Here is a 25694-nt window from a genome sequence, read left to right on the forward strand (position 1 = left end):
GTTAGGATTGGCCTCCCCAACAGGTGTCAGAGGAGTAGCTCCTGAGTGAAACAGCTCCTGGTATCAGTAGCTCCTGACAGATGTAAGGAGTTGAGCTTCAAATTTAACAGCTGTAACCAAAGCTGGTATAAGTTTTCATTCCTCATCAAATTTTGGTCTAGACTCTTGGTAGAGTTGAAGGAGAGAAAGTCAACTTATCAAACTCAAGTTAGGAGAACCCAATGAGCAACCTCCTGCACACTTATGCTATCAAGTGTGGTGACTAAACCATTTCCACTTTGTAAGTTTAGAATGTCAGATTTTTCTCATAACCATATGTTCATTACTATTTTATCTTCGGAATAGCATAGTTGGACTTCGATCTTAACCTACACTGAGGTTTATAGGTCTCCTGTGGAAAGCTAAGCTTAAAATCTACTCGGCATTAAATCATAAAGGAAAAATGACCTGCCTTACCCTGTTGGAACATGAGTTATGAATTCATGCTTAGGTGTTTTATGACTACATATCATAACTTTTATTAGTGCTTCCATTAATATTGCCAGTCATGAGCCATAAAATCAACTCTGAGTGTATCCACAGGCTTTTATGAAACTCTTTCTGAATCACTAGTTTTTCTGTAAATCATGTAAAACATCTTTGTAAAAGAGTGAAAATCCAGATGGTTTTGGTTTAGCATTCACATTTTCTGAGAGTCGAATCAGAGCTGCTCACAGCTGAGGGGGCACTTAGAAGTCATCAGATCCTATCCATTTCTTCCAAGGGGAGTGCAGGCAATCGATACTGTTAGTAGAATGAATGAATCTCCATGACACCACGCTGCTGGTAAACATATTACCTCACAACCTCCTAGGTTTCTTTTGTTGTTGTTTGCTTGCTTTTAAGAAGAGCTCTATCTATCAGAAATTTGCCCTGTTTGTTTTTCTTTTGGGGCTTCCCACTAGTGATAAAGAACCCACCTGTCAATGCAAGAGATGTAAGAAACACAGTTTTGACCCCTGTGTCAGGAAGGTCCCCTGGAGGAGGGCACAACAACCCACTCCAGTATTCTTGCCTGGAGTCTCAATTAGCCTCCATGTGGCAAATGCTACACTTCTCATTTCCAGATGACCTGGCTTCCTGGGGTTCCACTTCCTCAAGCATCATGTCCTCTGTTCTGTCCAGCTTTCTGCGTGTGTCATAGTTGCCTTAACCATCTGTATCTTGACTACTTGATTTTGGCTATGTTCCTGTGTTCACTGGGGATAGTTGTTCACTGTATTATAAATTTGTCAGTCCCTTTGTTTTCTGTTCCCCATTTATGCATCTTATTCACAGTGATATCTCAGGAGACAAGTCAATTATTTGCTGGAGTCCAGAAACCTTATTTCAAGGCCTTTGCTGGATCAAAACAAAGAATTAAAAAAAAACCAAGGTGAGCTTTGTCTGGCATTTTCTCTATGTGGACATTAATATCAGTCTACGGTTTGCAGCATCCTCTTTCTTCCTACTTTAAGGGAGACTCTTCTCTGACTTTGATCATTGGGTCATTTTTTCTTTCTCCCTGAACCATCAAAGATTATTACAAGGTTTCATTGATCTCATCCACAGGTCCTGATAGGATCCTTGGATGTAATTGTGGTAGGATAATATTCTGAGATGTTACCAAAGATTTTCTTTCCTGAATTTCTTTTACTTTTTGACTTTATTCATTTAGTCAATGCATTCATTGCCTCCAGGAGAGGTTGTTACAGCAGAAAAGCAAAGAAAAGCTTTTTAAATCTCTGAAGCTTGTGCTTTTAGATGTTAAAAAAAAAAAAAAAAAAAAAAAAAAAAAACCCTTGGCCCAGAGGGAACTCAGGTCATAAAAATTAGATGGGGAAAGTTGTGTTATCTGTAGTCGGAGTCTGCTTTTCTTGCTGTCATACCCCCTGCTTCTCTTCATATCTACCTGTGGTCTGTTGAGCTACATAAATTTGTTCAGATTAGAGAAAGAGAAAGGAAAAACCCTCTGTGTGTTTGGAAATCCAAGACCAGAAGAAAACATGGGCACCCCTGAGAAAGATGCCAGATGTGAGGGTTTTCTCCTACCCAGAAGGAGCAGAATGGGTAGAAGTATCTAAATGATGTATTCAGGCAACCAAAGATAGCCTCACAAAGCCCTGCTTTTTCCAGTGCAACTTGGGACATGGCAGGATGATTTCCCTTGAGCCTGAGCATAGCACAGAAGTTGAAAGTCATGCTAAAATAGAGGCTTAAAACAGAAATTGGTGAGTACAAGTAGATACTGTGTTACTTCACCCAGATTCCCTTCCTAGTGTCAGTTCATCAAATCTCCAGCTGCTGGGAATACCATCTTCAACACCTATGCCCCCCGCCCCAACTCCAGGAAGTGACCTCTGTCCAGTACTAACTGATGCAAGAATAAAATGGCCCCACCATCTCACCTCAGACAACTCTGAAGAGCCATCCCAATTCTAGAATTCTCAGAAGGATTGTCTGAGAATCAGTCAGCTGAATGCAACCACTTTGCAGGAAAGTTTCCTGCTCTGCCCATTCCTGCCTCCCTCACTTCCTTCCAGGTTTATCTCCTAAGAACTCTCCCCAGTAAAATTTCTAGCTTAGTTCTCCATTTCATTCTGTTTCCAGGAAACCCAGTCTAAGACATCCACATAACTGAGCTTGTAATTTGAGAACTCATAATTCTGCATCAAACGTAATTTTTCCAGGTTTGGAGATAATTTATTTTAGAGATTCCTGGTTCATATACTTTTTTAACTCTGCTCATCTTTGGCTTCAGTTCTCTTGAACCTGTTTTACTTCTCCTCTCTTCAGTCTGATAATGATTATGAAAGTGAAACAAAATAGGAATGGAGTGTTTTAACATTTTGTATAGCTTGTTACCATCATTGTCCAAACATTAGACCAGTGTCTCCTTGGCCATCATTTTTTCTTTTTAAGAGCTATTCTCTTAACAGTTTTCACATATGCAGTCCAGTATTAACTAGAGTCACCATGCTGTGCATTGCACCCTCATGTCTTATTTATTTTATAGCTGGAAGTTTGTACCTTTTGGCCATCTTCTCTTCAGTAAAGTAAAATGACTCCTTGCTTTGTCTTTAGTGTTTTTCAAAATGTCATCTCCTTCTAAGGTTTTATCTTTTATTTTTCAATCATATAAACTTCAGTAATTTTATATCTTAAGATGGATGATGACTTCAGGTCCCCAACCAGTTTATAGAGAACTCTTCTGCAAGTCCCACCTAAGAGTTCTAGGAGATCACTTCATATTGTAGGGGTAGTTGGCACCTTCTGTTTTATTTGCAGGCTTGAAAGCCTCAGCTGAAACTGACATAGAAAAGTCTCATTTAATGCCCTGTCTAATAGGCAATAACTTAAATACCTGTCATCAAGTCAGTGTTTAAATTCAACCAACATATCCAATACAATGGAAAACCATAAGACCCCTAAAAATATTCAGGGTGATTTATGGGTAAAATCATGACATGAAAAATGTCATTGTCAAATAAAAGAATAAGTTATTGAAGAGTATTTATAGGCAAACAGGTTTTGTGTTTTTATTTTTAAAAGAATATGTGTTTGGTGTATATATATATATATAAATACACATATGTTCATATATGCATAGAAAACATCAGGAATAATGTATATTAGTGTATTAACAGTAATCATATCTGGGGAATGGAATTGTGGGATTTGAGAAGTGCACAGAAGAATTTATTCTCATTTAATATTCTTAAATATTTGACATTTTATAATAACAAATCATTATTTTACTAAATTTAAAAAAGAGCACTTCAGTGAGAACATGTAGTGTAACTATTCTGCTCTAGTCTGTTTATTTTAAAGTGGGCTTTTCAAGATCACTAGCCTCGGAGACAAATCTGGGTTTTACTGTCAGTTCTGCTATAAACCAATTTAGATATAGAAATAGGCTATCCAAGAGGTAGCATTATTTCATTGCTTTAAATTTTTTCCAAATTTTTATATGTATATATATAACTGATTCCTTTACCGTACACCTGAAATGAAAACAGCCCTGTAAATCAACTATACTTTGATAAAGAAATATTTTTAAGTATCCAAATAATTTTAAAATATTTGTGTTATTAAAGAACATACATGTAACATATGTAAATTATGTGGCATGATATTATGTCTCTCCATGAATTTGGTATCCAGCACAAAATCTTCAAATTTGACATTAACCCACATTCTCCTCCCTTGCTATCCTGTCCATGTAACCATCTGCCTGAGTTTTGCATTTAACTTCCTCTCACTTTTGAAAACATAGTTTTACACATGCCTCAGCAACACATTTTGTCTTGTTTGTTTTTGAGTGGTGGTCTCATACAGTATGAGTCTTCTGGGAATTGCTTTTCACTCAAAATTATGTTTCTAAGGCTCATTCTTGTGGGTAGCTGTAGTTAACTGATTTTCACTGCTGTGTATTACTTCATTGAATAAATAAACTATCAAAATTTATTTCCTGTCATTGGATTTGGGGGATATTTCCAATTGTTTCTGCTGCTACAGAAAGCGCTACTATGAACATTCCAAAATATGTGCAAATTTCTCTAGGATGTATACATAGGAGTGAACTTTTGGAATCTAGGTAGATTTATAAGAAATTGCCAAATTAGTTTAAAAAGTGACATAAATTTACATGCACTGTACATCATAATATAGACTGAAGATTCATGTTTTTCCACATTCTCATCCTTGGCTTTGACAGGTGTTTAGTCTAGTAGTAATGTCAGTCGCTCAGTAGTGCCTGACTCTGCAACCCTATGAACTATAGCTCCTCTGTCCATGGAATTCTCCAGGAAAGAATACTGGAGTGGGTTGCCATTTCCTTCTCCAGGGGATCTTCTTGACTGAGGGATCGAACCAGGGTCTCCTGCATTCCAGGCAGATTCTTTACCATCTGAGCCACATATTAGCAGTATTTCAAATGGGGTCTTAATTTCTATTTTATTTACTAAAGAGATTGATCACTTTTTCATATGTGATTTGGCTACCTGCGTTTTTCTTTTGTAAAGTTCCTGTTCATAGTTGTCTACTTACAATGCCCTTACATGGTAGGCACTTCATAAATTTTTATTGAATAAATGAATGAATTCTCATACAGCAAAATAAGACTTAAGAGATGTACTTGTTAATTTAAGAATGATGTTTAACCACAAAGAACCATGGGCCCTACTCCTTTGCATTGTAGTTTACTTTCATTGTATAGTCAATGTTATATAACTGATTGATAACTGAGCTTATTCTTTTGCATGATAGATTTTTTATTTTAAAAAGTCTTTATATAATTATCTTAAAGATGATTTTTTCAGATTATCTTTGGGGAAGTTCTATTATTTACTTTTAATAGCAACAGAGGTGTTCTAAATTTTGTTCTAGTAGCTGAACAATGCAAATTGTGCTTCTGTTCTCAGAATTAAACATTTTTTCAGAAAAACATGAATATTGAATCTAATTCCAACAAATTAGCAGGATTTTTTCTAACATAAAATGAGTACTTTAAGTAAATAGTTTTGTGGATGTGATTTTATTCTGTTCAAGAAAATGTGTAAACAGCTATTCCTGTCACTGTTGTGTACTAATTCTTGTGAACAGATATGTCATTAGAAGAAAACAATATTGAGAAAATTCTACCAATTAGCTTTATTTTTATGATTTTTTTCCCTAATTATTTCCAAACTAGAAATAGGCGATTATTACATAATTCTGTCTGACAGGTGTTCCACAGAAGCATGATTAAAAAACTACCTTTCTCTAGGGAGACCAATTAAGTAAGGAAGGCATTTGACAGCAAAAAAAAAAAAAAAAAAACAAGTTGGGATTTCCTTGGTGGTCCAGTGGCTAGGACTCTGTGCTCCCAATGCAGGGTTTGATACCTGATCAGGGAGCTAGATTCCACATGCCACAGCTAAATATCCTGCATTTGGCAGCTGGGACCTGGCACAGCCCAAAAAAAAAGGTCAAATAGGAGTTTTACTTCTACATGTCTTCTCCAGCATGTCTCCTAAGGATGTTATGGGAATGTTCTGCTCAGGTCTCCCTCCAGAAAAAACTTACCATTTAGCTGGATCGACAGAAATAATCAACAAGCAATCTATAACAGAAATAAGAGAGTTTTGTTTGAACCACACTGAGGATATAGCCCAGGAGACAGCCTCTTAGATAACTCCGAAGAACCACTCTGGAGAAACATGTTTTTCAGTACAGTTGTATATCTTGTCAGAACAAAGAACATCAAAGGAATCAGTGGTATGTTTCTTAAATGTTAAAAACAAAACAAAACAAAAAACAAAACCCAATCAGCACAGCAAGTCAGTAAGGCCTTGACACCTGGAAAGGGAGTTTTATCACTGAAGGAAAACCAGCGTGGGCATCCCAGGAAAGTAGGCATTTAATCTTTATCTTCAACATGGACATTCTTCTCTTCTGGTCAGTCACCTTTTTCTTTAATAATTAAAGCAGATGTACAATGTATGTTTGATAGGCTGCAAACAGAATATATTAGCATAAAATTCAAGTTAATGTGTGTGTAACTCAGGATGACTTCCCCATACCTCATTATGTAAGAATCTCTCATCAGCTGTAAAAAGTGCAACTAGCCAACAAGCTCCATCTGTTGGTGCCTCAGACTCTGCTTCAGCCTTCAAACCAAGGCCACTCATCCAGGGTAGACCTTGGTCTATGGCTTGGCATAGTGAAGATACTGGCCATTTCTGCCCTAAGTGGGGATCCTCATGGGCAAGCTTTGCTCTTGAGCTCCCCATTATGTTAGCCAAGACTGTCCTGCTGTCATAGTCTGAGGCACTCCCTCCCCAGTTCATCTCTAAATTTTGTTCTGGCTACCCCTCAATCAGCCTTTTGCCCTCCTAACTCTGTTTTGGTGTCAGCTTCCCCCAGTACCCAACTGACACAACTTTAAGTAAAATGCTGGATGGTAGCATTTGTTTTTAGTGACATGCATATATAATATGTAGATGACTGAAGTCTACTACAGGGAAAAATTCTTAGTAATTATTTTAATTGACTTTGGATTGATAGAGTAGTGATTGGGCTTTTGAAAGCAAGCAAATGTTTCCATCATATGAAACCATGGATTTGAGAAATGTATCCATAGCTTGAAAATGCTTTACATTAAAAAAAATTTTTTTATAAGTGGCAATATTCAATGTACAAAACTTCATGGCATCATTACTTGATAATACTGATATTAGTGGCTATCATGTATTGAGTACTGACTCTATGGCAGGATATGTGCTAAGCATTTTACATACATTATCCCATTTAGTTCTAAAGACTGATGTCTAAACAATATTAACTCATGAATTAGTTAATTGCTCTTAAGAGTTTCAGCTTTAGCCAGGAAGTACATTAGCACTAGATCTGGAAATTGCTATCCTGCCTATATAATGAATGTGTTCATTCAAATGTTAATATACAATGGTGGATCTTGGGAACAGAAATGTTACAGTGTTTATTAGCTTAGTCCAGTAAAGTGTATACCATAAGGGTAATTATGAACTTTGTAACTACTTTATTTAGAGAAAGTACTATTTTCTCTAGGTGAAAAGAATCACATTTCTAACACATGACTTGGAAAATTATGATAAATCTGTGTTTGATTTATACCATTTCCATACATGTATTTCTTTTGAAATCTGAGTCAATGGATATGAAATACATTTTTCTTACGTAGTGTACCATCGGGCCACTCAGAATGGCTATTCTCTTGCTCTCTGTACATCCCCTGTTTGACCAGCGCCTGGTGAACATGATTTCCCCTCCCATCCTGCCACCTACTGATTATTCTAGAATGACTCCACCTGCTAGTTTATTAAAGGGATACATCTGCCCTCGGGATGGTTGTGAGGGTTGTTAATCTGAGGAGATTTTAGGGACATGCCCTAGATGGTGATTTCCCTGGTAACTGATGAGCCAACCTGACCTCAATTCTGCCTGTAAATGATAGCTTCCTTACCCCCCACACCCACTAGTGAAGACACCATGTCCTGTCTGCCATCTACCGTGGGATGTTGCCCCAGGACCTTTTGCTTCACAGGTGGGTGGAAGATCCCCTATCCAATAAACCGTTGATGGCTCAGTTGCCATCTCTGGGCTCTTTCTTTGGTCTTGAGGCTGGGCAACTGCAAGGCTTGCAGGCCTTCGGGATGCAGCCCAATAGGGAGTATATCAAGAACAGGAAAAGTTGCCTGAGAGTGGGGTCAGCACTACCAACTCCCAAGGTATAGACCCCTGACTATTTGGAATTTAGTCAACCTGACTAGGTTGGATTTAGTCAAATGCTTTTCCTATCATTGATTTTTCTTCTTTAGCCTGTTTATATGGTGGATTATGTTGATTTTTGTTTTTTTAATGTTGAACTATCCTTGCCTGTGTGGAATAAATCCCACTTGGTATATGCTTTTTTTTTTTTTTTTTTTTTTTTTTACAAATTGTTGGATTTGCTTTGCTAATATTTTACTGAGGATTTTGCATCTAGCTTCTTTTTTGTTCCTTCATTGCTGCACATGGCCTTCTTCCAGCTGTGGCAAGCAGGGGCTACACTCTAGTTGCAGAACACAGGCTTCTCATTATGGTGCCTTCTTTTATTGTTAAGCACAGGCTCTGGGGTGCTTGGGCTTCAGTATTTGTGGCACATGGGCTTGGTTGCCCTGCCTGTGGCATACAAGATCTTCCTGGACCAGTGGAACCTGTGTCCCCTGTATCGGCAGGTGGACTTTCAACCACTGGACCACCAAGGAAGTTCCGCATCTAAGTTCTTGAGAGAAACTGGTGTAGATTGCTTTTTGTACTGTTTTTGTCTGGTTTTGGTATCAGAGTAATACTGGCTTTATAAAATGATTTGGAAAGTGCCCCCTTTCCTTGTATTTTCTGGAAGAGTCTATAAAACATTAATTTGTTTATGTAAAACATACATTAATCTCTTTAAACATTTGATAGAATTTTCCCATGGAACAATCTGGGCCTGGAGATTCTTTTTTTTTTGGCTTTCAGATTACAAATTTCATGTTTAAAGAATCATGTAGATTAATTCATGCTGGTTGAGTTTTGATATTTTGTGGTTTTTCTCTGGCTGTTTGTAAAGGAAAGAGGAAAACATTAAACAAGAGAGTCACATATAATATGCACTAGTAATTTGAGACATTTGCAGAGTGTGAAGTATCTTCTACTCAGGATTTAACTATTATGGAGTTGTTAATCATGAATCTAAACCATTGCTAAGTGCAACACTGAGGGCCTTGTTTATTGGTTTTTCTTTCTTTCATCTCAGATTTCTGATTTTGTTGGTTCTCTTTTCAGATTATTGAAAGTAAATGATTCAATTTTTATGCAACTCAAACCCCAAGGTCCTTTCATACATGGAGTCTAGAAAATAGAAGCATCTTCTGCTATTGAAATAATGCTCCAGATTGTTGTTGTTTAGTCACTAAGTCATGTCCGACTCTTTTCAAACCCCTGGACTGTAGCCCCCGCCAGGATCCTCTGTCCATGGGGCTTTGCAGGCAAGAATACTAAAGTGGGTTGCCATTTCCTTCTCCAGGGGATTTTCCAGGCCCAGGGATCGAACTCATGTATCCCGTGTTGGTAGGTGGATTCTTTACCGCTGAGCCACCAGGGCAGCCCCAATACTCTAGCTACGTGTTTGTATTTTTACAGTTGTATTGGTCTCATACACAAATACAAATAGCAGGATAAACATGCCTTCCAATGATGATGAGCATTTAAGAAAATGCGTATATTCATTTTATAAACCCAGTATTCAGGAATGTTTCCTTTTTTACATCTCTGAATTGTTTGGGAGTATTTCTTCTGTGTGGTCATGATTTATTGGGTGCACTGGCTAGTGTAATGCTGGCAGCAGTAACACTATAAATTGCAGTAAATCAAATTGACTTCATTACAATGCTCCTGGTAAAAGTTAATCAGAGAAAAATGTAAATTTTATTTCCTTTATTGAAAAGAAAATCTTGGATTGTTTAATATGATACTTAATAGGGAAAACGTCAGTTGTTTGAGTTATTGACGAGTGGTAAAATCAGTCTTTTACTTTGTTTAATTAAAGATACTTGATTAAAGAATTGCCATCTTCCCCCTTCTGAGACAAAGAGAAGCTTCAGTTTGAAGGTGTTGTTTTCACTTAAGAATCATTTTCTAAAAATTTTGAGTGTACTTATCATAGTATTAAACAGAACACTATTGTAACTTTGTTTTGAATTCAACTGCTGCTATCTGCTGATTGGAAATTAAAAGTGCATTTAGGGTGCTTTCAAAGGCACCCATTATTAACTTGATGAAACATAGGTCTGAGGCAAGAATATTTTCAGCTTTTATAATAACTCACAATAATCCATGATTTGGGACTTACATTCTTTTTTCATTATAGAAATTTAAAAGTATACACTTTAATGTGGTTTATGAAAATATCCAATTATCCATTGGATATCCAATATCCAAACGTTCTAATAAAAAAGGAACCCAATCAACTGAGTGGCAATTCAATGATACTGGGGAAGAGAAATTTAATTCCATGACCTAGGAAAGCCATCTGAGGAGGGTGCTTTTCTTGTTGTCTTTCATTAAGCCTGCTCTACAGCAGACACTCAAAAAATACATGTTCATTAAAGAGCAAATCATATTCACCTGCTTTCCCTGGTGGCTCAGACTGAAAAATCTGCCTACATATGTGGGAGACACAGGTTTGATCCCTGGATTGGGAAGATCTCCTGAAGAAGGAAATGGTAACCCACTCTAGTATTCTTGCCTGGAGGATTCCATGGACAGAGGAGCCTGGCAAGCTACAACCCAGGGGGTCACAAAGAGTCCAACACCACTGAGCAATTAACACTTTCACTTTCATATTCAAATAGCTTCTTATTTTTTCTCAAAGGTCTAGGTGCCTCACACACAGATGAATTATATAATACAAAATAATACTAATGACTTTAATCAAACAGAAGGAAATGGAACAATCAAAGAAACAAATTCAAAATAAATAAAAAAACAAGTTTGGAGTGGTAAAACAGCCTTTGATAAACATGGATTTGGTTTCACATGGACAGACTAAAAATACAGTGACTCATAAACATGCAATTAAGTATTATGGAATTTTTGAATTGACCTTTTTGCCTTAGGTATCTTACCCTCAGGTGAGTCAAGTATTAGCTAGGCTACGATTAGTAAACCTTAGATAATTACTGAGATTTTTGCTTTACACTATGAAAACTACATACCATCTCATAGGACTTGGACAACTATGGTCTACTACTAAACATAGCTCCTTTTCAAAAGTATTTTTTTCTAGATAATTGCCCAAGAAACATACTGGCGAGGACGTATACACTGGAAATGGTACACCATCCTGTCCTGAACTGAAAGTTGCAGATTCCAAATGTCAGTTGCCAATTCTTATTCTCTTTCTGGGAGATCCGCTTCTTTCTGCTCGCCATCCCTCACCTGCTGCCTGCAAGGTCCTTAAAGTTGACTGCTCCCCAACCTGCTCATTTAGCGCTGGCCCTGCTATGGCTAGACATGGGATCAGCCTCTACTTGGAGTGTGGCCAACCTCACTCCAAGTGCCATACTCCTAGGTTCACCGTCACATGCTGCTGGGGAAGAGCACTTCATTCCAGTAGTCAGAATGAACATAGAGCCTGGCGCCGTGGGCAGACTGTAGCCGCAGTGATGACACTGCCAACGCAATGAGAGTTGGCTTGCCTCAGGCTAACACCGCATCTTATGTTTGTCTGAGGCAAACCCAGGAATGCCAAGATGACCAGGGGCATGTCGAAGCCATCATTCTTGACTGGGTCAAACTACATCTTGGAGAAAAGTATGAACAGCAGGGATTTGAGAACGAACTATACACATAACTTACCCAATTGCATTTTCACAATTGTTTGATTGTATTTCCAAACACAAAAAAAATTTTAAAAATGCACTTACTATGTTAGATTTTGAATTTAAAATGGACCCAAAATGTAAGCATATCGGTGTTAGTCTTTGGCTGGTTTAAAACGTTCCTCTTGGGGATAAAATATCCACAAACAAATCTAGACACAAACTGTTCTATAGAATTTACCCTTGTATATTTTCAAACTTTATGTAATTTACCACTGCAGAAAATGATTCTAGGATAAGCTCCCAGGAAAAATATCGCAAATCTTACTACAAAACTGACATGAGAAAGAAACCACCACTGCTTAATAGCGCAGGGCTTCCTTTAGGGTGATGAAAATGTTTTGGAACTAGAGAGAAGTGGTGTTTGTACAGTGTTTGGATGCCACTGAATTACTTTAAAATGGTTAGTTTTAGGTTATATGAATTTCACCTCAAGAAAAAAATGTAAAAAGGACAACGACAAAAGGAAAGAGGAAAAAATCGCCACCATGTTCTGCCACCTGTGAGCACTAAAATCTAGAAACTTGACTTTCCTGCCACATGAACACCAATGCCATTTCACAAACATGATCCTTGCAACCACGACGCCCTCTGAAGGGCAGACAGACTTGCCATGATTCACAGCGGCATATGGGACATCGCGGAGAGCTTGTTTCTTCACATTTCTTAGTGCAGGCTTTCTAATCGCTAACACACAGTTTACTGTCTGTCTTCTAGCAGCAAAGTAGACTTGAGGAAGCACGACCCATAATATGGAGATTTAGTAAACTATAGAAGGCCATTCAAGAGATGGTATGACTGTATGACTTACTACATCCTCCTTGCCGTGTAGATGTCATGGATACTGACTGAGAATTTAAGCCTAAGAGAGAGGAGATCTCAGCACCTTTTATCAGAAGACCAGGCAAAAGCTTGGTTTCATAACAACACCACTTCCTTGAGGGGGGGAGCTCATTATACTACAGTCAATATTATTTGGAGTATATACTCCATCACTTGTTAAATTGGCCTGTGTTCTTCTTCCCGGCATTTCGCAGGAAGTATGCTTAACCATTGACCTATCTTAGAGGGGGCACCAGAGATGCCACCCATGAAGTTATCCACAAAATTAAATGTTTTTATCTATTTTTAATGGGAATGTAGCTGATTAAAATATTAGATTAGTATTAGGCACACAGCAAAGTAATTTGTTATATATATTTTCAGATTATTTTCCATTATAGGTTATTACAAGATATTGAATAGAGTTCCCTATGCTATACAGGGTAAATCCTTGTTGCTTGTCTATTTTATGTGTAGTAGATCATATCTGTTAATCTCATACTCACAATTTATCCATACTTCCCTTTGCCCTTCAGTAATCATAAGTTTAGTTTCTAGTTTGTTTGGGTTTTATATATAGATTTATCAGATTCAGGTTGATGTATGGCAAAAATCACCACAATATTGTAAAGTAATTAGCCTCTAATTAAAATAAATTAATTTTAAATATTAAAAGGTATTATTTTTTAGATTCCACATGTGTTGTTTATTTTTCTCTGACTTTCTTCCCTTAGTATGATAATCTCTAGGTCCATTCATGTTGCAGCAAATAGCATTACTTCATTCTTTCTTATGGCTGAGTAATATTCCATTGCATGTATACCACATCTTAAACCACTCATCTGTTGATGGGTACTTGGGTTTTTTTCATATCTTGGATATTGTAAATAGTGCTGCTATGAACAGTGGGGAGAATGTATCTTTTCAAATTAGAGAATTAGAGTTTTCTCTGGATATATGCCTGGGATTGGGATAGCTAGGTAATATGGTAGCTCTATTTTTAGTTTTTTAAGGAATCTCCATGCTGTTTTCCACGATGGCTGCACCGATTTACATTCCAACCAACAATGTACAAGGGTTCCTTTTCCCCATACCCTCTCTGGCATCTAATTATTTGTAGATTTTTTGATAGCCATTCAGGTCAGTGTTATGTGATGCATCATTGTGGTTTCGACTTCCATTTCTCTAATAATTAGTGATGTCAAGTGTCTTTTCATGTGCCTGTTGGCTATCTGTATGTCTTCTTTGGAGAAATGTCTGTTTGGGTCTTCTGCTCATTTTATGAATACATTGGGTTTTTTGATATTGAATCATTTGAGCTGTTTGGATATTAACCACTTGTTGGTTGCATCATTTGCAAGTATTCTCTCCCATTATATAGGTTGTCTTTTTGTTGATGGTTGCCTTTGGTGTCATATGGCCTCAGACACATAGCCAACATGATACTCAACAGAGAAAAGCTGAAAACCTGTCAGCTATAGTGTGGAGTGGGCTGGTGCTAAGGCCTGGCTGCTGTGGCTGGGAATGGAGGTGATTGTGCTACCACTTGGGACTTAAGCTGCCTGCACACAGGCCTCTCCCAAGACCTGACCACCCCAGATCTGGCTTCAAGTTACAGTGTGGGCTGGGTGGCACTGGAGAGTTCCCACTCATAGTGTGAAACAAGCCATATGTATTCCTCTCCAGGGACTGTCTGCCCAGAGATATGCATGGCACTGCCCTGTGTGTGGGCTGACAAAATCCCCCACCACGTGCCCTGACAGTGGGTTCCAATGCTGGACCTGTCCCCACTGTGCATGTGCTGACACGGGGCTCTAGGTTCAGCCTGAACCACACCCCAGGCCCTGCAGGCTGTCTCCACACTTAGGCAGAGTCCTATCCCAGGGCCTCTCTGCTGAAGACTTAACATCTACCTGCTCTACATTCTAGCGGCCCTGCTCCACACACCTCTGGGACTGAGAAGGGTGGTGAGGTGGCAGCTGTCAGCACTGGTCTCTCTCCACTGTGATTGCTGGCAAGGCAACATGTACACACGCCTTGCAAGCAGAGTCTGGGCCACTCCAGTTTCTTTGACCCACAGACCTCGCAGCAGGCAAGGGGGCTCCTCAGGGCGAGAGCCTGCCCATGTGGACCTTCCCTGCTTCACAGATCCCTTCCAGGGGTGCGGGTCCCAACCTGATGCCTTTTATTTTTTTGGTCCTATCCAGTTACACGAAAATCTTTTTTCAGCTTTGGTTGTGTAAGTGGTCTTTTGCCAGCTTTCAACTGGTTTTATGAGAGAATTGTTCTACATGGAGCTGTATTTTTGATGTGTTTAGGGGGGTAGGTGAGCTATAGGTCCTCCCACTGCACCATCTTGATGCTCCCTCCCCTAAGTGGCTTTATATCTATAAAAATATAGAATTTTATGCTCACACAGAGTATAATCTGGCTCACAGGCTTTGGGCTGAAATCTTGAACCTCTTATACTTGCTTAATAATGTCATCTCCTGTCTGTAATTTTGGAGATGAGTGGCAGAAGGTATCAGAGATGAGTGCCCCAGATGATGCTTGGATAAAGACATAATCAATATAAACCCCCATTCTCAGTTAAAGCAGAACTAGAAAAGTAGTCTGATCATACCAATTTGTGGTACAAGACAAGAAAATTCAAACAGCCCTGGGGTGAGACAGCAAAATGATACTGTTGATCCCTCCGAAGTGAAGTAAACAACTGGTAGTCAAGGAGGAGAGGGCTAGAAAGAAAGGCATGGGCAAGTTCATGGCAGCCCAACAGTAGATTGGACATGCTGCTGTTTACGCAATTATGAACCACATCAAGGACCAAGTCAACACAGATGGAACTATCTTATTCTGCTATGTCTAGTCCTCAGTAAAACCCCAGAAGGCATGATTTTTGAGGGGATATACTTGAGATTTGAAGGGTGAAATGTATGAGCAGGGAACAACTGGAAAGAAAAATATTTTTAAAGGATATAGTTCCAAAAATTAAATGTTTAATTCTAATGAAATATGTTAGAATCTGTATGCTGAAAACTACAAAACACTGAAAGGAACCAAAATCAATCTAAATAAATTGAGATGTATTATGTTCATAGACTGAAAGTATCAATGTTGTTAAGATGGAAATTTTCCCCATATTGATCTACAAATTTAACACATCACAACCAAAATCTCAGTATGAATTTTCCAGATACTGATTTTAATATCTTTTCCCATTAACAGTGACAAGAGCATCAGTTTTCTAACCAAATTATAAACAAAATCTCCTTTACTATACCCTTAGCAGTTAACGACTTACAGGATAGTCATGTATTTGATTATGCTAACTCATTGCAATCATCTGCTGCATTATTGCAAAACACTAATGAAGTGCTCCAGTTACAGATATGAGGTATTATTAGCTGACCTTGATGTGTTATTCCAGGACACACATCCTGGAGACTGAACCACCATCTAGGTTCACCAGAGAAACTATCACTTGGACCTTGCTTAAGGGGCCATCCCAAGTTCTCTTTGCCCCATCATTGCTGAAAAGTGCCACAGCTTTAAGGATTGGGTCCATGCTTACCACCACCAGAAGACAACGGGATGCTAGTGGAGTTGCTATTATTTCCTGTTATCTCCTATAGGGTCCATGACCCTCCTATGAAACGGATATGAAGATAAACATTACACACGAGACTCACTTCCTTGCATTAACTGGGACTTTCATTACTTACATGTTCCACTGGGTAAGATCCTTAAAACTGAGATTTCACCAAAAATAAGTTAACAAATAGAAATAGGACTTCAAGTTCATGGGTATACCCCACTAAGTACTCCAGATATCAGGAATAGATTACTCCTAGTCCTTCTTAACACTCTAAGAATCAAATTACTAGCTATATCTGACTCCCTACTCATACTTCAACCAGTTTAACCTCTCCAGTTGGTCCTTTTGGATGCTGAGCAGTTTATCCCACAGGCTTTAAAACTGTTGCTATTAAAAGTGTGGTCTGTGGATCAGCAGCATCAGTATTACCTAGAAGCTCGTTAGAAATGTAGAATCTCAGACTTCATTGCAGAGCTGCTGAATGAGAATCTGTTTTCCCAAGATTTCCAGGTGATTCACGTGTCCATTAAAGTTTGACGGGCATTGCTTACAAGGACTTAGCTCTACCTTCCCATTGGCTAACTAAGTCCTTGTGAAGACATATTGGGACCCAGTAACAATAATCAAGGTCAACTGTGCACCACAGAAAATGAACTATCACCAGACAAACTACTAATTGTTCCTACTGGTTATTTTGTTGGTCACTGAGGGTCCCTTTTGAGATGAAAGGGAACTTTTTCTCCAGAATTTAATTTGCCACTCCACAGCTAGAGAGGGTTGGCTTTATCAAACAGATTCATTGATGAGCTCTAATAGTTTCCTGGTAGCATCTTTAGAATTTTCTATGTATACCATCATGTCATCTATGAAAATTGAGAGTTTTACTTCTTTTCCACTTTGGAGTCTCTTTCTTTCTTTTCCTGATTGCTGTGGCTAGGACTTCCAAAACTAGGTTGAATAAAAATGGCAACAGCGGACCTTCTTGTCTTGTTCCTGATCTCAGAGGATATGCTTTTAGCTTTGCACCACTCACTGAGAATGATGTTAGCCGTGGGTTTTTCGTATATGTTCTTTATCATGTTGAGGTATGCTCCCTCAATGTCCATGTTCTGGACTTTTATCATAGATGGGTGTTGAATTGGGGGAAATTTTCCTGCATCTACTGAGACGATCATATGGTTTTAGTTCTTCCAGTTTGTTGATGTGGTGTATCATACTGATTCATTTGCGGGTATTGAAGAATTCTTGCACACTTGGGATAAAGCCCACTTGATCATGGTGTATGACCCTTTTAATCCATTGTTGGCTTTTATTGGCTAGTATTTTACTTTTGTGTCTATGTTCATCAGTGATATTGGCCTGAAATTTTTTGTGGTATGGGAATTTTATAGTTTTGAAGCACTGACAATATTCTTTGTGACAACTGTAGCACATTGTCTTGATTTGTCTTGACTCATACACTTGCAGAAAATAACTGAGTGAATGCAACATTCAAATGGAAGCTCTCTGGTTGACCTTACTGGGATGAACATTGTATAGTTTTGCTTAAAAATCTCCTAACAAAGTAAAAGATAGCTGCCACTATTCCTCAGTATAAATAACAGCTTTTCCAAGACAAGAAAAGACAAGTTTTGCCGCAAAAACTGGCAATCTTGCCCCAGGATGAAGGGACTTAAGATACACATTCCAAACTCCACTAAAATGGAACCTCCGTTCTGAACATAATATAGTTGGACTAATTATGATATTGGCACCAGTGAGGAAAAGTGTTAATAGTAATAATAATGATGATAATATATTGTTTACTATTTGATAAGCACATGCATATATGAATACAGACTAAATCTCATGTTATACAATTTTCAAAAACTGGCATTCTTGTCTCTTACTGTTAGAAGCCTATGGTTAATGACTGCTGAAGGAATGTGCAGAGCGTGTGGTATGATATGCCTAATTCTCTCCAAATGTGCAGTAGAACAAAAGGTGCAGTAGAATGCCAGGACCAAGCAAACCAGTGGTGTGTTCTTTTTCGATATATAAAAAGTCCTTCACACCACATTTTTTCAAGTGCACTGGGTTTAACTATAAGAAAAGTCATTTGGGGGGCCAGAAATTAATCATATACAGTATGCTGAAAAAAAGTTTCTTCAAGAAAAGCTGTTGGCAAACCAGCATAACACAACTCTCATTACTCACCTGTTAAAACTTCACAGTTATGGCACAGAAATTGAAGGTACAAGTTGAAGTTGTTTGACTTGTTTTTTGGCTTCCTCTCTGACTGGCTGCTCACAAGGCCACAAAGGGCCCATAACACTAGTAAGTCTTTCCCCTGGTCTTTACTTACACAGTCCTATTATGGAACTTGTTGGTTTCAACAATGAAGGGACAATTGATGGTCATATCCCATCAATCAGGAATGGGACAGGGACCTATCTTGGATTAAAGGAGTTTAATTCTGACTTACAGCTGGTACAGAGGGCAATGCTGGTTAAATTAAGCCTTTTCCTATACACTTATGCTGTGAAAAGTTATTGAAAGTGTACACTCATATAACCTCTTAAAAAATCACATGGTGGAAAATGTTTGTTTACGTAGTAAGTTAGTCATCTGTAGATGTGCGGATAATGGAAATCTAGCATGACTCAATCCATACGAACGCTACCACTTGCTCTTGCCATCAGAATACACACATTGGAAATCTCAGTTCAAAACACTCCCTCTACCAAGTGTAGTGAGGGGCAGTATGAGCCAGCTACCTGCGACTTCTTGTATATTTACAAAATGCTGACTCTTGATGATGAAAGAGACCTTTATTTTTAAAACAAGTATATTTTTAAAAACCTAAATTGGGTCACTTTATTTTCAGGTTAAGAGTTGATCCATGTTTTCAATTTATTGCCATACACAAATCATTTTATAAAAAATAATAGGGTAGACTGCCACTTCAACATCTTCATGTAAAAACTTCACAGTGCAAGAAAGTGATTACTAATAAGTATGAAGACATCTAAAGCCAGCTGATATTTTAATTATAGGGCAGGATATTTTTTTGTGATTCTTTCTAAAAAATGTTGGCACACTCATTAAATGCCCAGGTTACAAAAAATCATTTAGTATCACTTCTTACCCTTCAGTATATTTTTAAAATCTACATAGCATCATACTAAATGCTGGTGGGAAACAGAGTGTAAGACTCTAAAAAACTTCTCAGGTAGCACAGTAATTTAAAACCAACTAGGAGAAAGCATCCCCCTCCCCAAATACTTTTGTATGTTATTTTCTGTCCCTTAACCACAGTAACAAAGTAAAAAATCATTATACCTTAAAAAGAAGCTAAAAAGGAAAAGATTTCACTTCTCCTTTGAAAACACCACTTCTCACCTCTTAAAGAGAGAAATTTTCACTTTGTGTGTGTTGGGGGGAGGGTTGTTTCATAAAAATATCAAGTTTATGTCAGTTGTACAAATGTTTCATTTAGGAAAGAAAGGGAAGCTTTGATTCAGAGGATTTTAAAATATTTCATCACTACAAGAAAAGTGTAATTTTAAGCTAAAAAATTGTAACACATTGAACTAATACAAATCATCCACTGGCATATCCTATTGTTTCTCATAAAATGCATAATTAAGGAGTAATAGGTCAAAGATCTTTTCCCAATGTTCGGTCACATTAGCTAATCAGCCCTGGACAAACCCCACACACCTGGCACCTCAAGATCCTCCTCTCTTACCTGAGGATCCCGGGCTAACAGCCCTTTAACATCCCTTCCCATTTACAAATTTGTGTAGAATTGTTAAGCTTACATAATCCTTTTGAGAATGAGGTGTTTCAACTTGTATTTTCCAGAAAAATTTCCCCATTTAAGTATTGTAGCTGTTCTTTTAACATTTAAAATCTTACTTTAAAATTTATTCTCAATGTATTTCCCTGTCACCTTGAAAGATGAAGGAAGACTAACAACTTAAGTCTGGCAGCATCCTGGTCTCCTAGGCTAGGTAGCTGACGGTGATTGGCAGATATTGCTTGAGACCTGACTCCATCAGGGCAGCTCTGGGCCATACTCTGAGTCTCAAAACGAAGATGATACCACCTGTTTGGTATTTCTTAAGCCCGACAGAGTTATCATTATATACCAGATATACCAAAAATTTGTATACTACAAATTACTATATGAATGCAAATGATTTTTGTGATAAGCCCAAGGTGCCTTCTTTCCTGATGAAGTATAGATATCCTGATAAAGTATAGATAGGTAAGTTTTATAACAAGTTTTTCGTCAATACTTATGCATTTATGGTTTTAATCCTTTGGTTCCGTGACTCTTCTCCTGTTGTCAACCTGTCTCCTGCTTCTAATTATGCTTCTAATTGCAACATTTTGTGTCTCTTAGAGTCCAGAAGTCTGACCTTTCCATAGAAGAAAACCAAAACCTAAAGATCTATTGCTTTAGCAAATGTGGTATCATCATTACTCACTTTAAAAGTGTGATTTTCTAACTAGGCAAGGCATCAGACTCATCTAGGAAGTGTTGTAAAAATTGAGATTTCTGGGCTATGGCTACAGAGTCTGATTCTGTATGTCTAGAGTAGGACCCAGAAAAACCTTCTCAAAAGCTCCCCTAGGTAATCTCAACAATCATTAGTATAGTTTCTAGGACTCAATGTTCTGCCCTCAATTTCTTAAATTCAATTTAGAATTTTAGCAGCTGGTCATTTTTAGTACAAAAATTTCCCACTGCATTAATCATAAGTACATTCAAAGTAGACTGCCCATGATCTTGGCTTAACTCCATAGGAAACTAGTCATTACAATCCTTTGCAATAAAATTAAAAAATGATGAATTAACTTCAGAGTGAAGACAATGCATGTAGATGCTGAAAGGTGGCTGGTTCTACACTTACAGGGTGCCTGTTTGTTGCCTTAATCATAGTCTGAGGATCATTCTAATTGCATCTGTCGTTACTAAATAAAATCTGGCAGAACTCCTCTAAAACAGAAAAATGGCTAACCGGCTACTCCATATTAAGGAACTGCTTCTAGTAGACATAAAAGTATTTTTTAAAAAACAACCACACAGCTTCCTGTAGAAATGCATTTTCATGCTTCTGAAGTCTACCATAAAGAGAGAGTTGACCAAAACTACTGTTGCTTAAAAATATGTTCAATTAACTGTGAAAATATAGGTGTAAAATAGGTACAACATCGTCCTTTACGAGATTCAACAAGTGTAAATGAAATTAATCTTCCACCTATTCTACCTATCCAAATAGTTAACTGTGAACACGACGCACGAAGTATTTGGTATAACGTAGTTCTGATACCACCCCTTCCAAATTTAATAAAAAGCCACATCCGGATTTTTCAGGGGTCCCAAGTGTGTCTAGGCACTGCGGAATGTCGTCATGTCTTTTGGTTCTCGGCTGGGGACACACCAGTCGTCAGCCTCGTGGTTGGTGTTGTAATGCTTCCAGGCAGCTTTGTTATACACCGGGAGTCTTTCTATTGATTCTGTTGACAGAGCCTGAGAGGAAAAGCAGGAGCTAAGTCAGGCACTTTTTGGGGAATCCATTATTTGAGAAAAATCTACAATGGCAAAAATTTTACTACAAATTAAACCATACTCTATATTGGATTTGTATTTTATCAATCATAAAACCATCTACATACAGTTTAAAACAGAGCACACATTTGAAACGTGCTACTTACTAAAAGCTTATGGCAACTGCTGAGTGTGCATGTTGAGTTTATTGCATGCAGTAATTCTCTCACCAGCCTAAAAGTTGCTGGTTTGGAGTTTTACACAAGTGTGACAGACATTCTTATAAAATTTGATCAACAGAAGTTCGTTTTCAACAGAAGTTGAAAAAGTCAGTTAAATATAAAAGCATAAAAATTCACATAGGTACCTTAATATATGTAATGTAAAAGCATTTAATGAAATCTGGGTTTGAGCCTGTGTCTTTTCCTACCATTAAAGTCACCAATTTTAGTTAGAGCATATGTGATTTCCACATCATGCATAGCTGACCCTCAGTATCACTCCCCACCCCACATGGATACCAAAAGCTGCCGATGCTCAAGTCCCTTATATAAAAATTGTTGCAGTATCTGCATATCATCTACACACATCCTCCTGGACCCTTTAAATCATCTCAAGATTAACTAGAGTAGCTAATACAAGGTAAATGCTATACATATACAATAAATATTATGTAAATAGTTGCTGATGTGCAAGAAAATCAAGTTTTGCTTTTTGCAATGTTCTGGTATTTTTTTCTTCAAATATTTTTGATTCATGTTTGGATCTATACAGAACTTGGGGATAGAGAGCAGACTGTATTTTCATATTTCCAACATTATTGCCATTAAGTCACTGTTCTATTTCAGGTTCCTGTGTATCACTGAGATAAACTACGTTCCTCATTATCTTCAAATTAGGATAAGTTGTTAAGATTTTAACTTTAAGCAAAAAGTATTCCCTAAGATGTAGAAAATATTAAACTAGAAGTTTCATTCCAATAATGGTAAGGAAGGACCTTAGTTTTAATTATTCTGTAAGACCTCCTGTATTCTATTTTTTTCCAAAATGGAGCTAAAAATCTTTCACCTATACTTTTATTTTTTTATGCCAGAACTGCCACAACTCCTTGATCTATAACAAAAACAAACAAAAACATTATATTTGATGATAAAAAGGGCAACATGAAGGCAATATTTTTAAGTTCCTCACAATTGAGATGGTTAAGAACGAAAACTATTATCTTCAAAGAACTTATTTTCAGACAAATTTACTTTTTCTAATGTAAAGTCTTCAGCATTTCCTATCAAATAGGTGCCATCTAGTGGCCAGAATAAGAGTTAACTAGAGTCACTAAAAATGGAGGTACCTACCACCAGTCCACTGCTGAGCTAATCCAGCACACTGGTGGGGCTGAGGGCTTTCTGTCCCTGTAATATTCGCTGATGTGTCAGATAAACACATCCCAGGTGAGTCTGCTTCCACAGGTGAGCTGTATGCCTACCAAGGATCACCTGCAATTGTTCCTAAATTTGTTACTATACTTAAATCTGTCACTGTTACTTAATCGAAGTACTGCTTTTAACCAAGCACACAAAAATGCAGGGGTGGCGTGGGGGGAAGGTTCTCTGAAAACTGAGATGACGTTTCATAAAGACTCATGAAGGGAAGTTCTATAAAAACTGCTCTCAAAAAAAGAGAAGACAACTGTAAGGAACTGCATAAAAATCAGTTAATGATTATGCACTTGGCTGTTTCTTTGATTAAAGAAAGCAAAACAATGTATTGTAGGTATAGCTTCTGTAAGAAAGACAATTAAAACTTCAATCTGAAGACCCATATGCAAATGAAAGGCCTTAGCAAGTATATCAAAGACTGGTCAATCAATGTCCATTTAAGCATCTTAAATTACAAGTTTAATTTTAACATAACTTTTGACTGCCCACTTTAACCCAATTTTTCTTCTACTAACAATCACGGTACAGATCACTATGGGTAAGAGTATTTCTTTCCCACAAAGAGATCATTTGTCAAAACAGATGAGAGCCTTGTTAAAAAAAAAGAAACAAAACACATATGTTTGCATTTTAATAGCATGAGGTAGAAGAAAGTCTCATTACAGTTAAATACTGGTATCTTACAATCAAAAAGTCCAGAAGTGCCATTAAGTCCAGAAGACTATGGTCTTTACCTTAATGTAAATGACTGCATCTGTCCCATAGCCCTCTAGGGAATAGAGCTTTAGGTCTCCTTGGAAATACTGCGCATAAAGGCGTGATATGGGCAATCCATAACCAAAACCAGCCTGTTTGAGAAAAATGAAATTTTATTCAGAGAACCACACACTGAAATACTTTTCTAGTTAAAATAAATGCTACTGGAGTATCCCAGGGCTATTAAGAGCCTGCATCTAAAAGATCTGTTAATAGTCAAGTAGTAAAAGTGATCAAGCTGCAGCCTCGTTGAGCACTGTGTTAGATGGCTTCCCTCTGGTCATTTGAAATTCCTCTTTTTCCTGTAGAACAACTTGTGGGGGTCTAGAAAAAGGATGCTTCTCTCTTCTTTACTGGCCTGCTCCAGAGTATCCCTATAGTGCTTTCGGCGATATAATTTAAAACATGTTCTCTCTTTCAGGAGCAAGAGTAGAAGAATACCTGGTGGCAACCTAACAGATACATCTCATGACTTCATATTATGAATTCCAGCCTCAGTTCTGAACCTGGAGAGATCCCTAATAGGTCTACTCTCTTAATACTCACTGACAGGTCATCTCCCCCACTTAAAAATCTTCAAAGCACCCCAACACCCACCGACCCTCACCATCTCCAACCCACTGCCTTGAGATAAAAATCCAAGCTTCTAAAAGAGAGCTTTCGAGATTTAACAAGATCAGGTCTGTGCCTCTCACTTTCCAGTCCAGCTGAAGCAAACCTCCTGCTCCTAAGTTCCTCAAGCACATCATGTTATTTTTCACAGCTCTGTCTTTGCTCATTCTGTTCCCAGTATCTGGAATGGCTTTTACCCGGATAAATCCTATCAATTCTTTACTATGAAGCAGAACATTTGGATAAGTGTTAAGAAAAAAAAAGGTTTCTTTATCACCAACTCAGGTGTTTAATGACATTTCATATAATAGTTTAGTGAAGAGTGTATATGATTCCAGAATTGGTGCAATAGCACCAAACAAATCCAGGCTCTGGCCTTATCTACCTCCACCATTTTTTACTTGACTTCTTAAACCAGAGTTTCTGTTTGCCCCTCCAAATAAACTAGCCATTCTCCACATTCCCCCTTGTCCTGGGAGGCTGACCTGAACTGATGTGGGTGGGTTTCTGTGTCTAGCCGAGGGGGAACCCAGCAGGGGTTCGCAGGGAGCCATTCAGGGTCATCACCCCCTCTCCTGGGCGGGCTAGGCCCTGGGGAGTAAGCAGCTGCTCTCTGACACTCCCTTCTGGGTTCTGCTGACTTGTCCCTGAGTCAGGTGGCGACAGCTCTGCTGCTGCTGGCCTGGATTCCTGTACTATCCCGTCCCTCTTTCTGTAATTAGTCTCTTTATAGATAAGCCTTCCATGAATTATCATAATCTGAACTATCTCTTTCCAAGTGAGACTCTGACTGATACATTAGCTGGTTCCATTTCTGCATGAGCAGGTGGCTCAGGATCCCGCAGTACCTGATCTACTTCATCACTGCCTCTCCCTCAACCACACACCTGCGGACCCCTCAGGCTTCCCTGTAAGTAGTTGGAAGAAACTAAGTTTTGTCTAACTAACGCTAACTAACACTGTGGGCTTGGCCCACTGCTGGGTCTGCACAG

At 38.1% G+C, this 25694-nt stretch overlaps 1 protein-coding gene across 1 annotated transcript in view; it reads right to left on the reverse strand.

Moving 5' to 3' along the window:
* Positions 1–15945: 15945 nt before the first annotated feature.
* PDK1 (pyruvate dehydrogenase kinase 1) overlaps positions 15946–25694 on the reverse strand; it is a 44581-nt gene continuing 34832 nt past the window's right edge. The window contains exons 10-11 of the mRNA XM_061135758.1: positions 24069–24182; positions 15946–21880 (exon numbers count right to left, since the gene is read on the reverse strand). Coding sequence (XP_060991741.1) covers positions 21740–21880; positions 24069–24182 — 255 coding nt within the window. The 3' untranslated portion in view covers positions 15946–21739. The remainder of the gene's footprint in view (positions 21881–24068; positions 24183–25694) is intronic.

This window comes from Dama dama, chromosome 33, assembly GCF_033118175.1.
Source record: "Dama dama isolate Ldn47 chromosome 33, ASM3311817v1, whole genome shotgun sequence".
Taxonomy (NCBI): domain Eukaryota; kingdom Metazoa; phylum Chordata; class Mammalia; order Artiodactyla; family Cervidae; genus Dama; species Dama dama.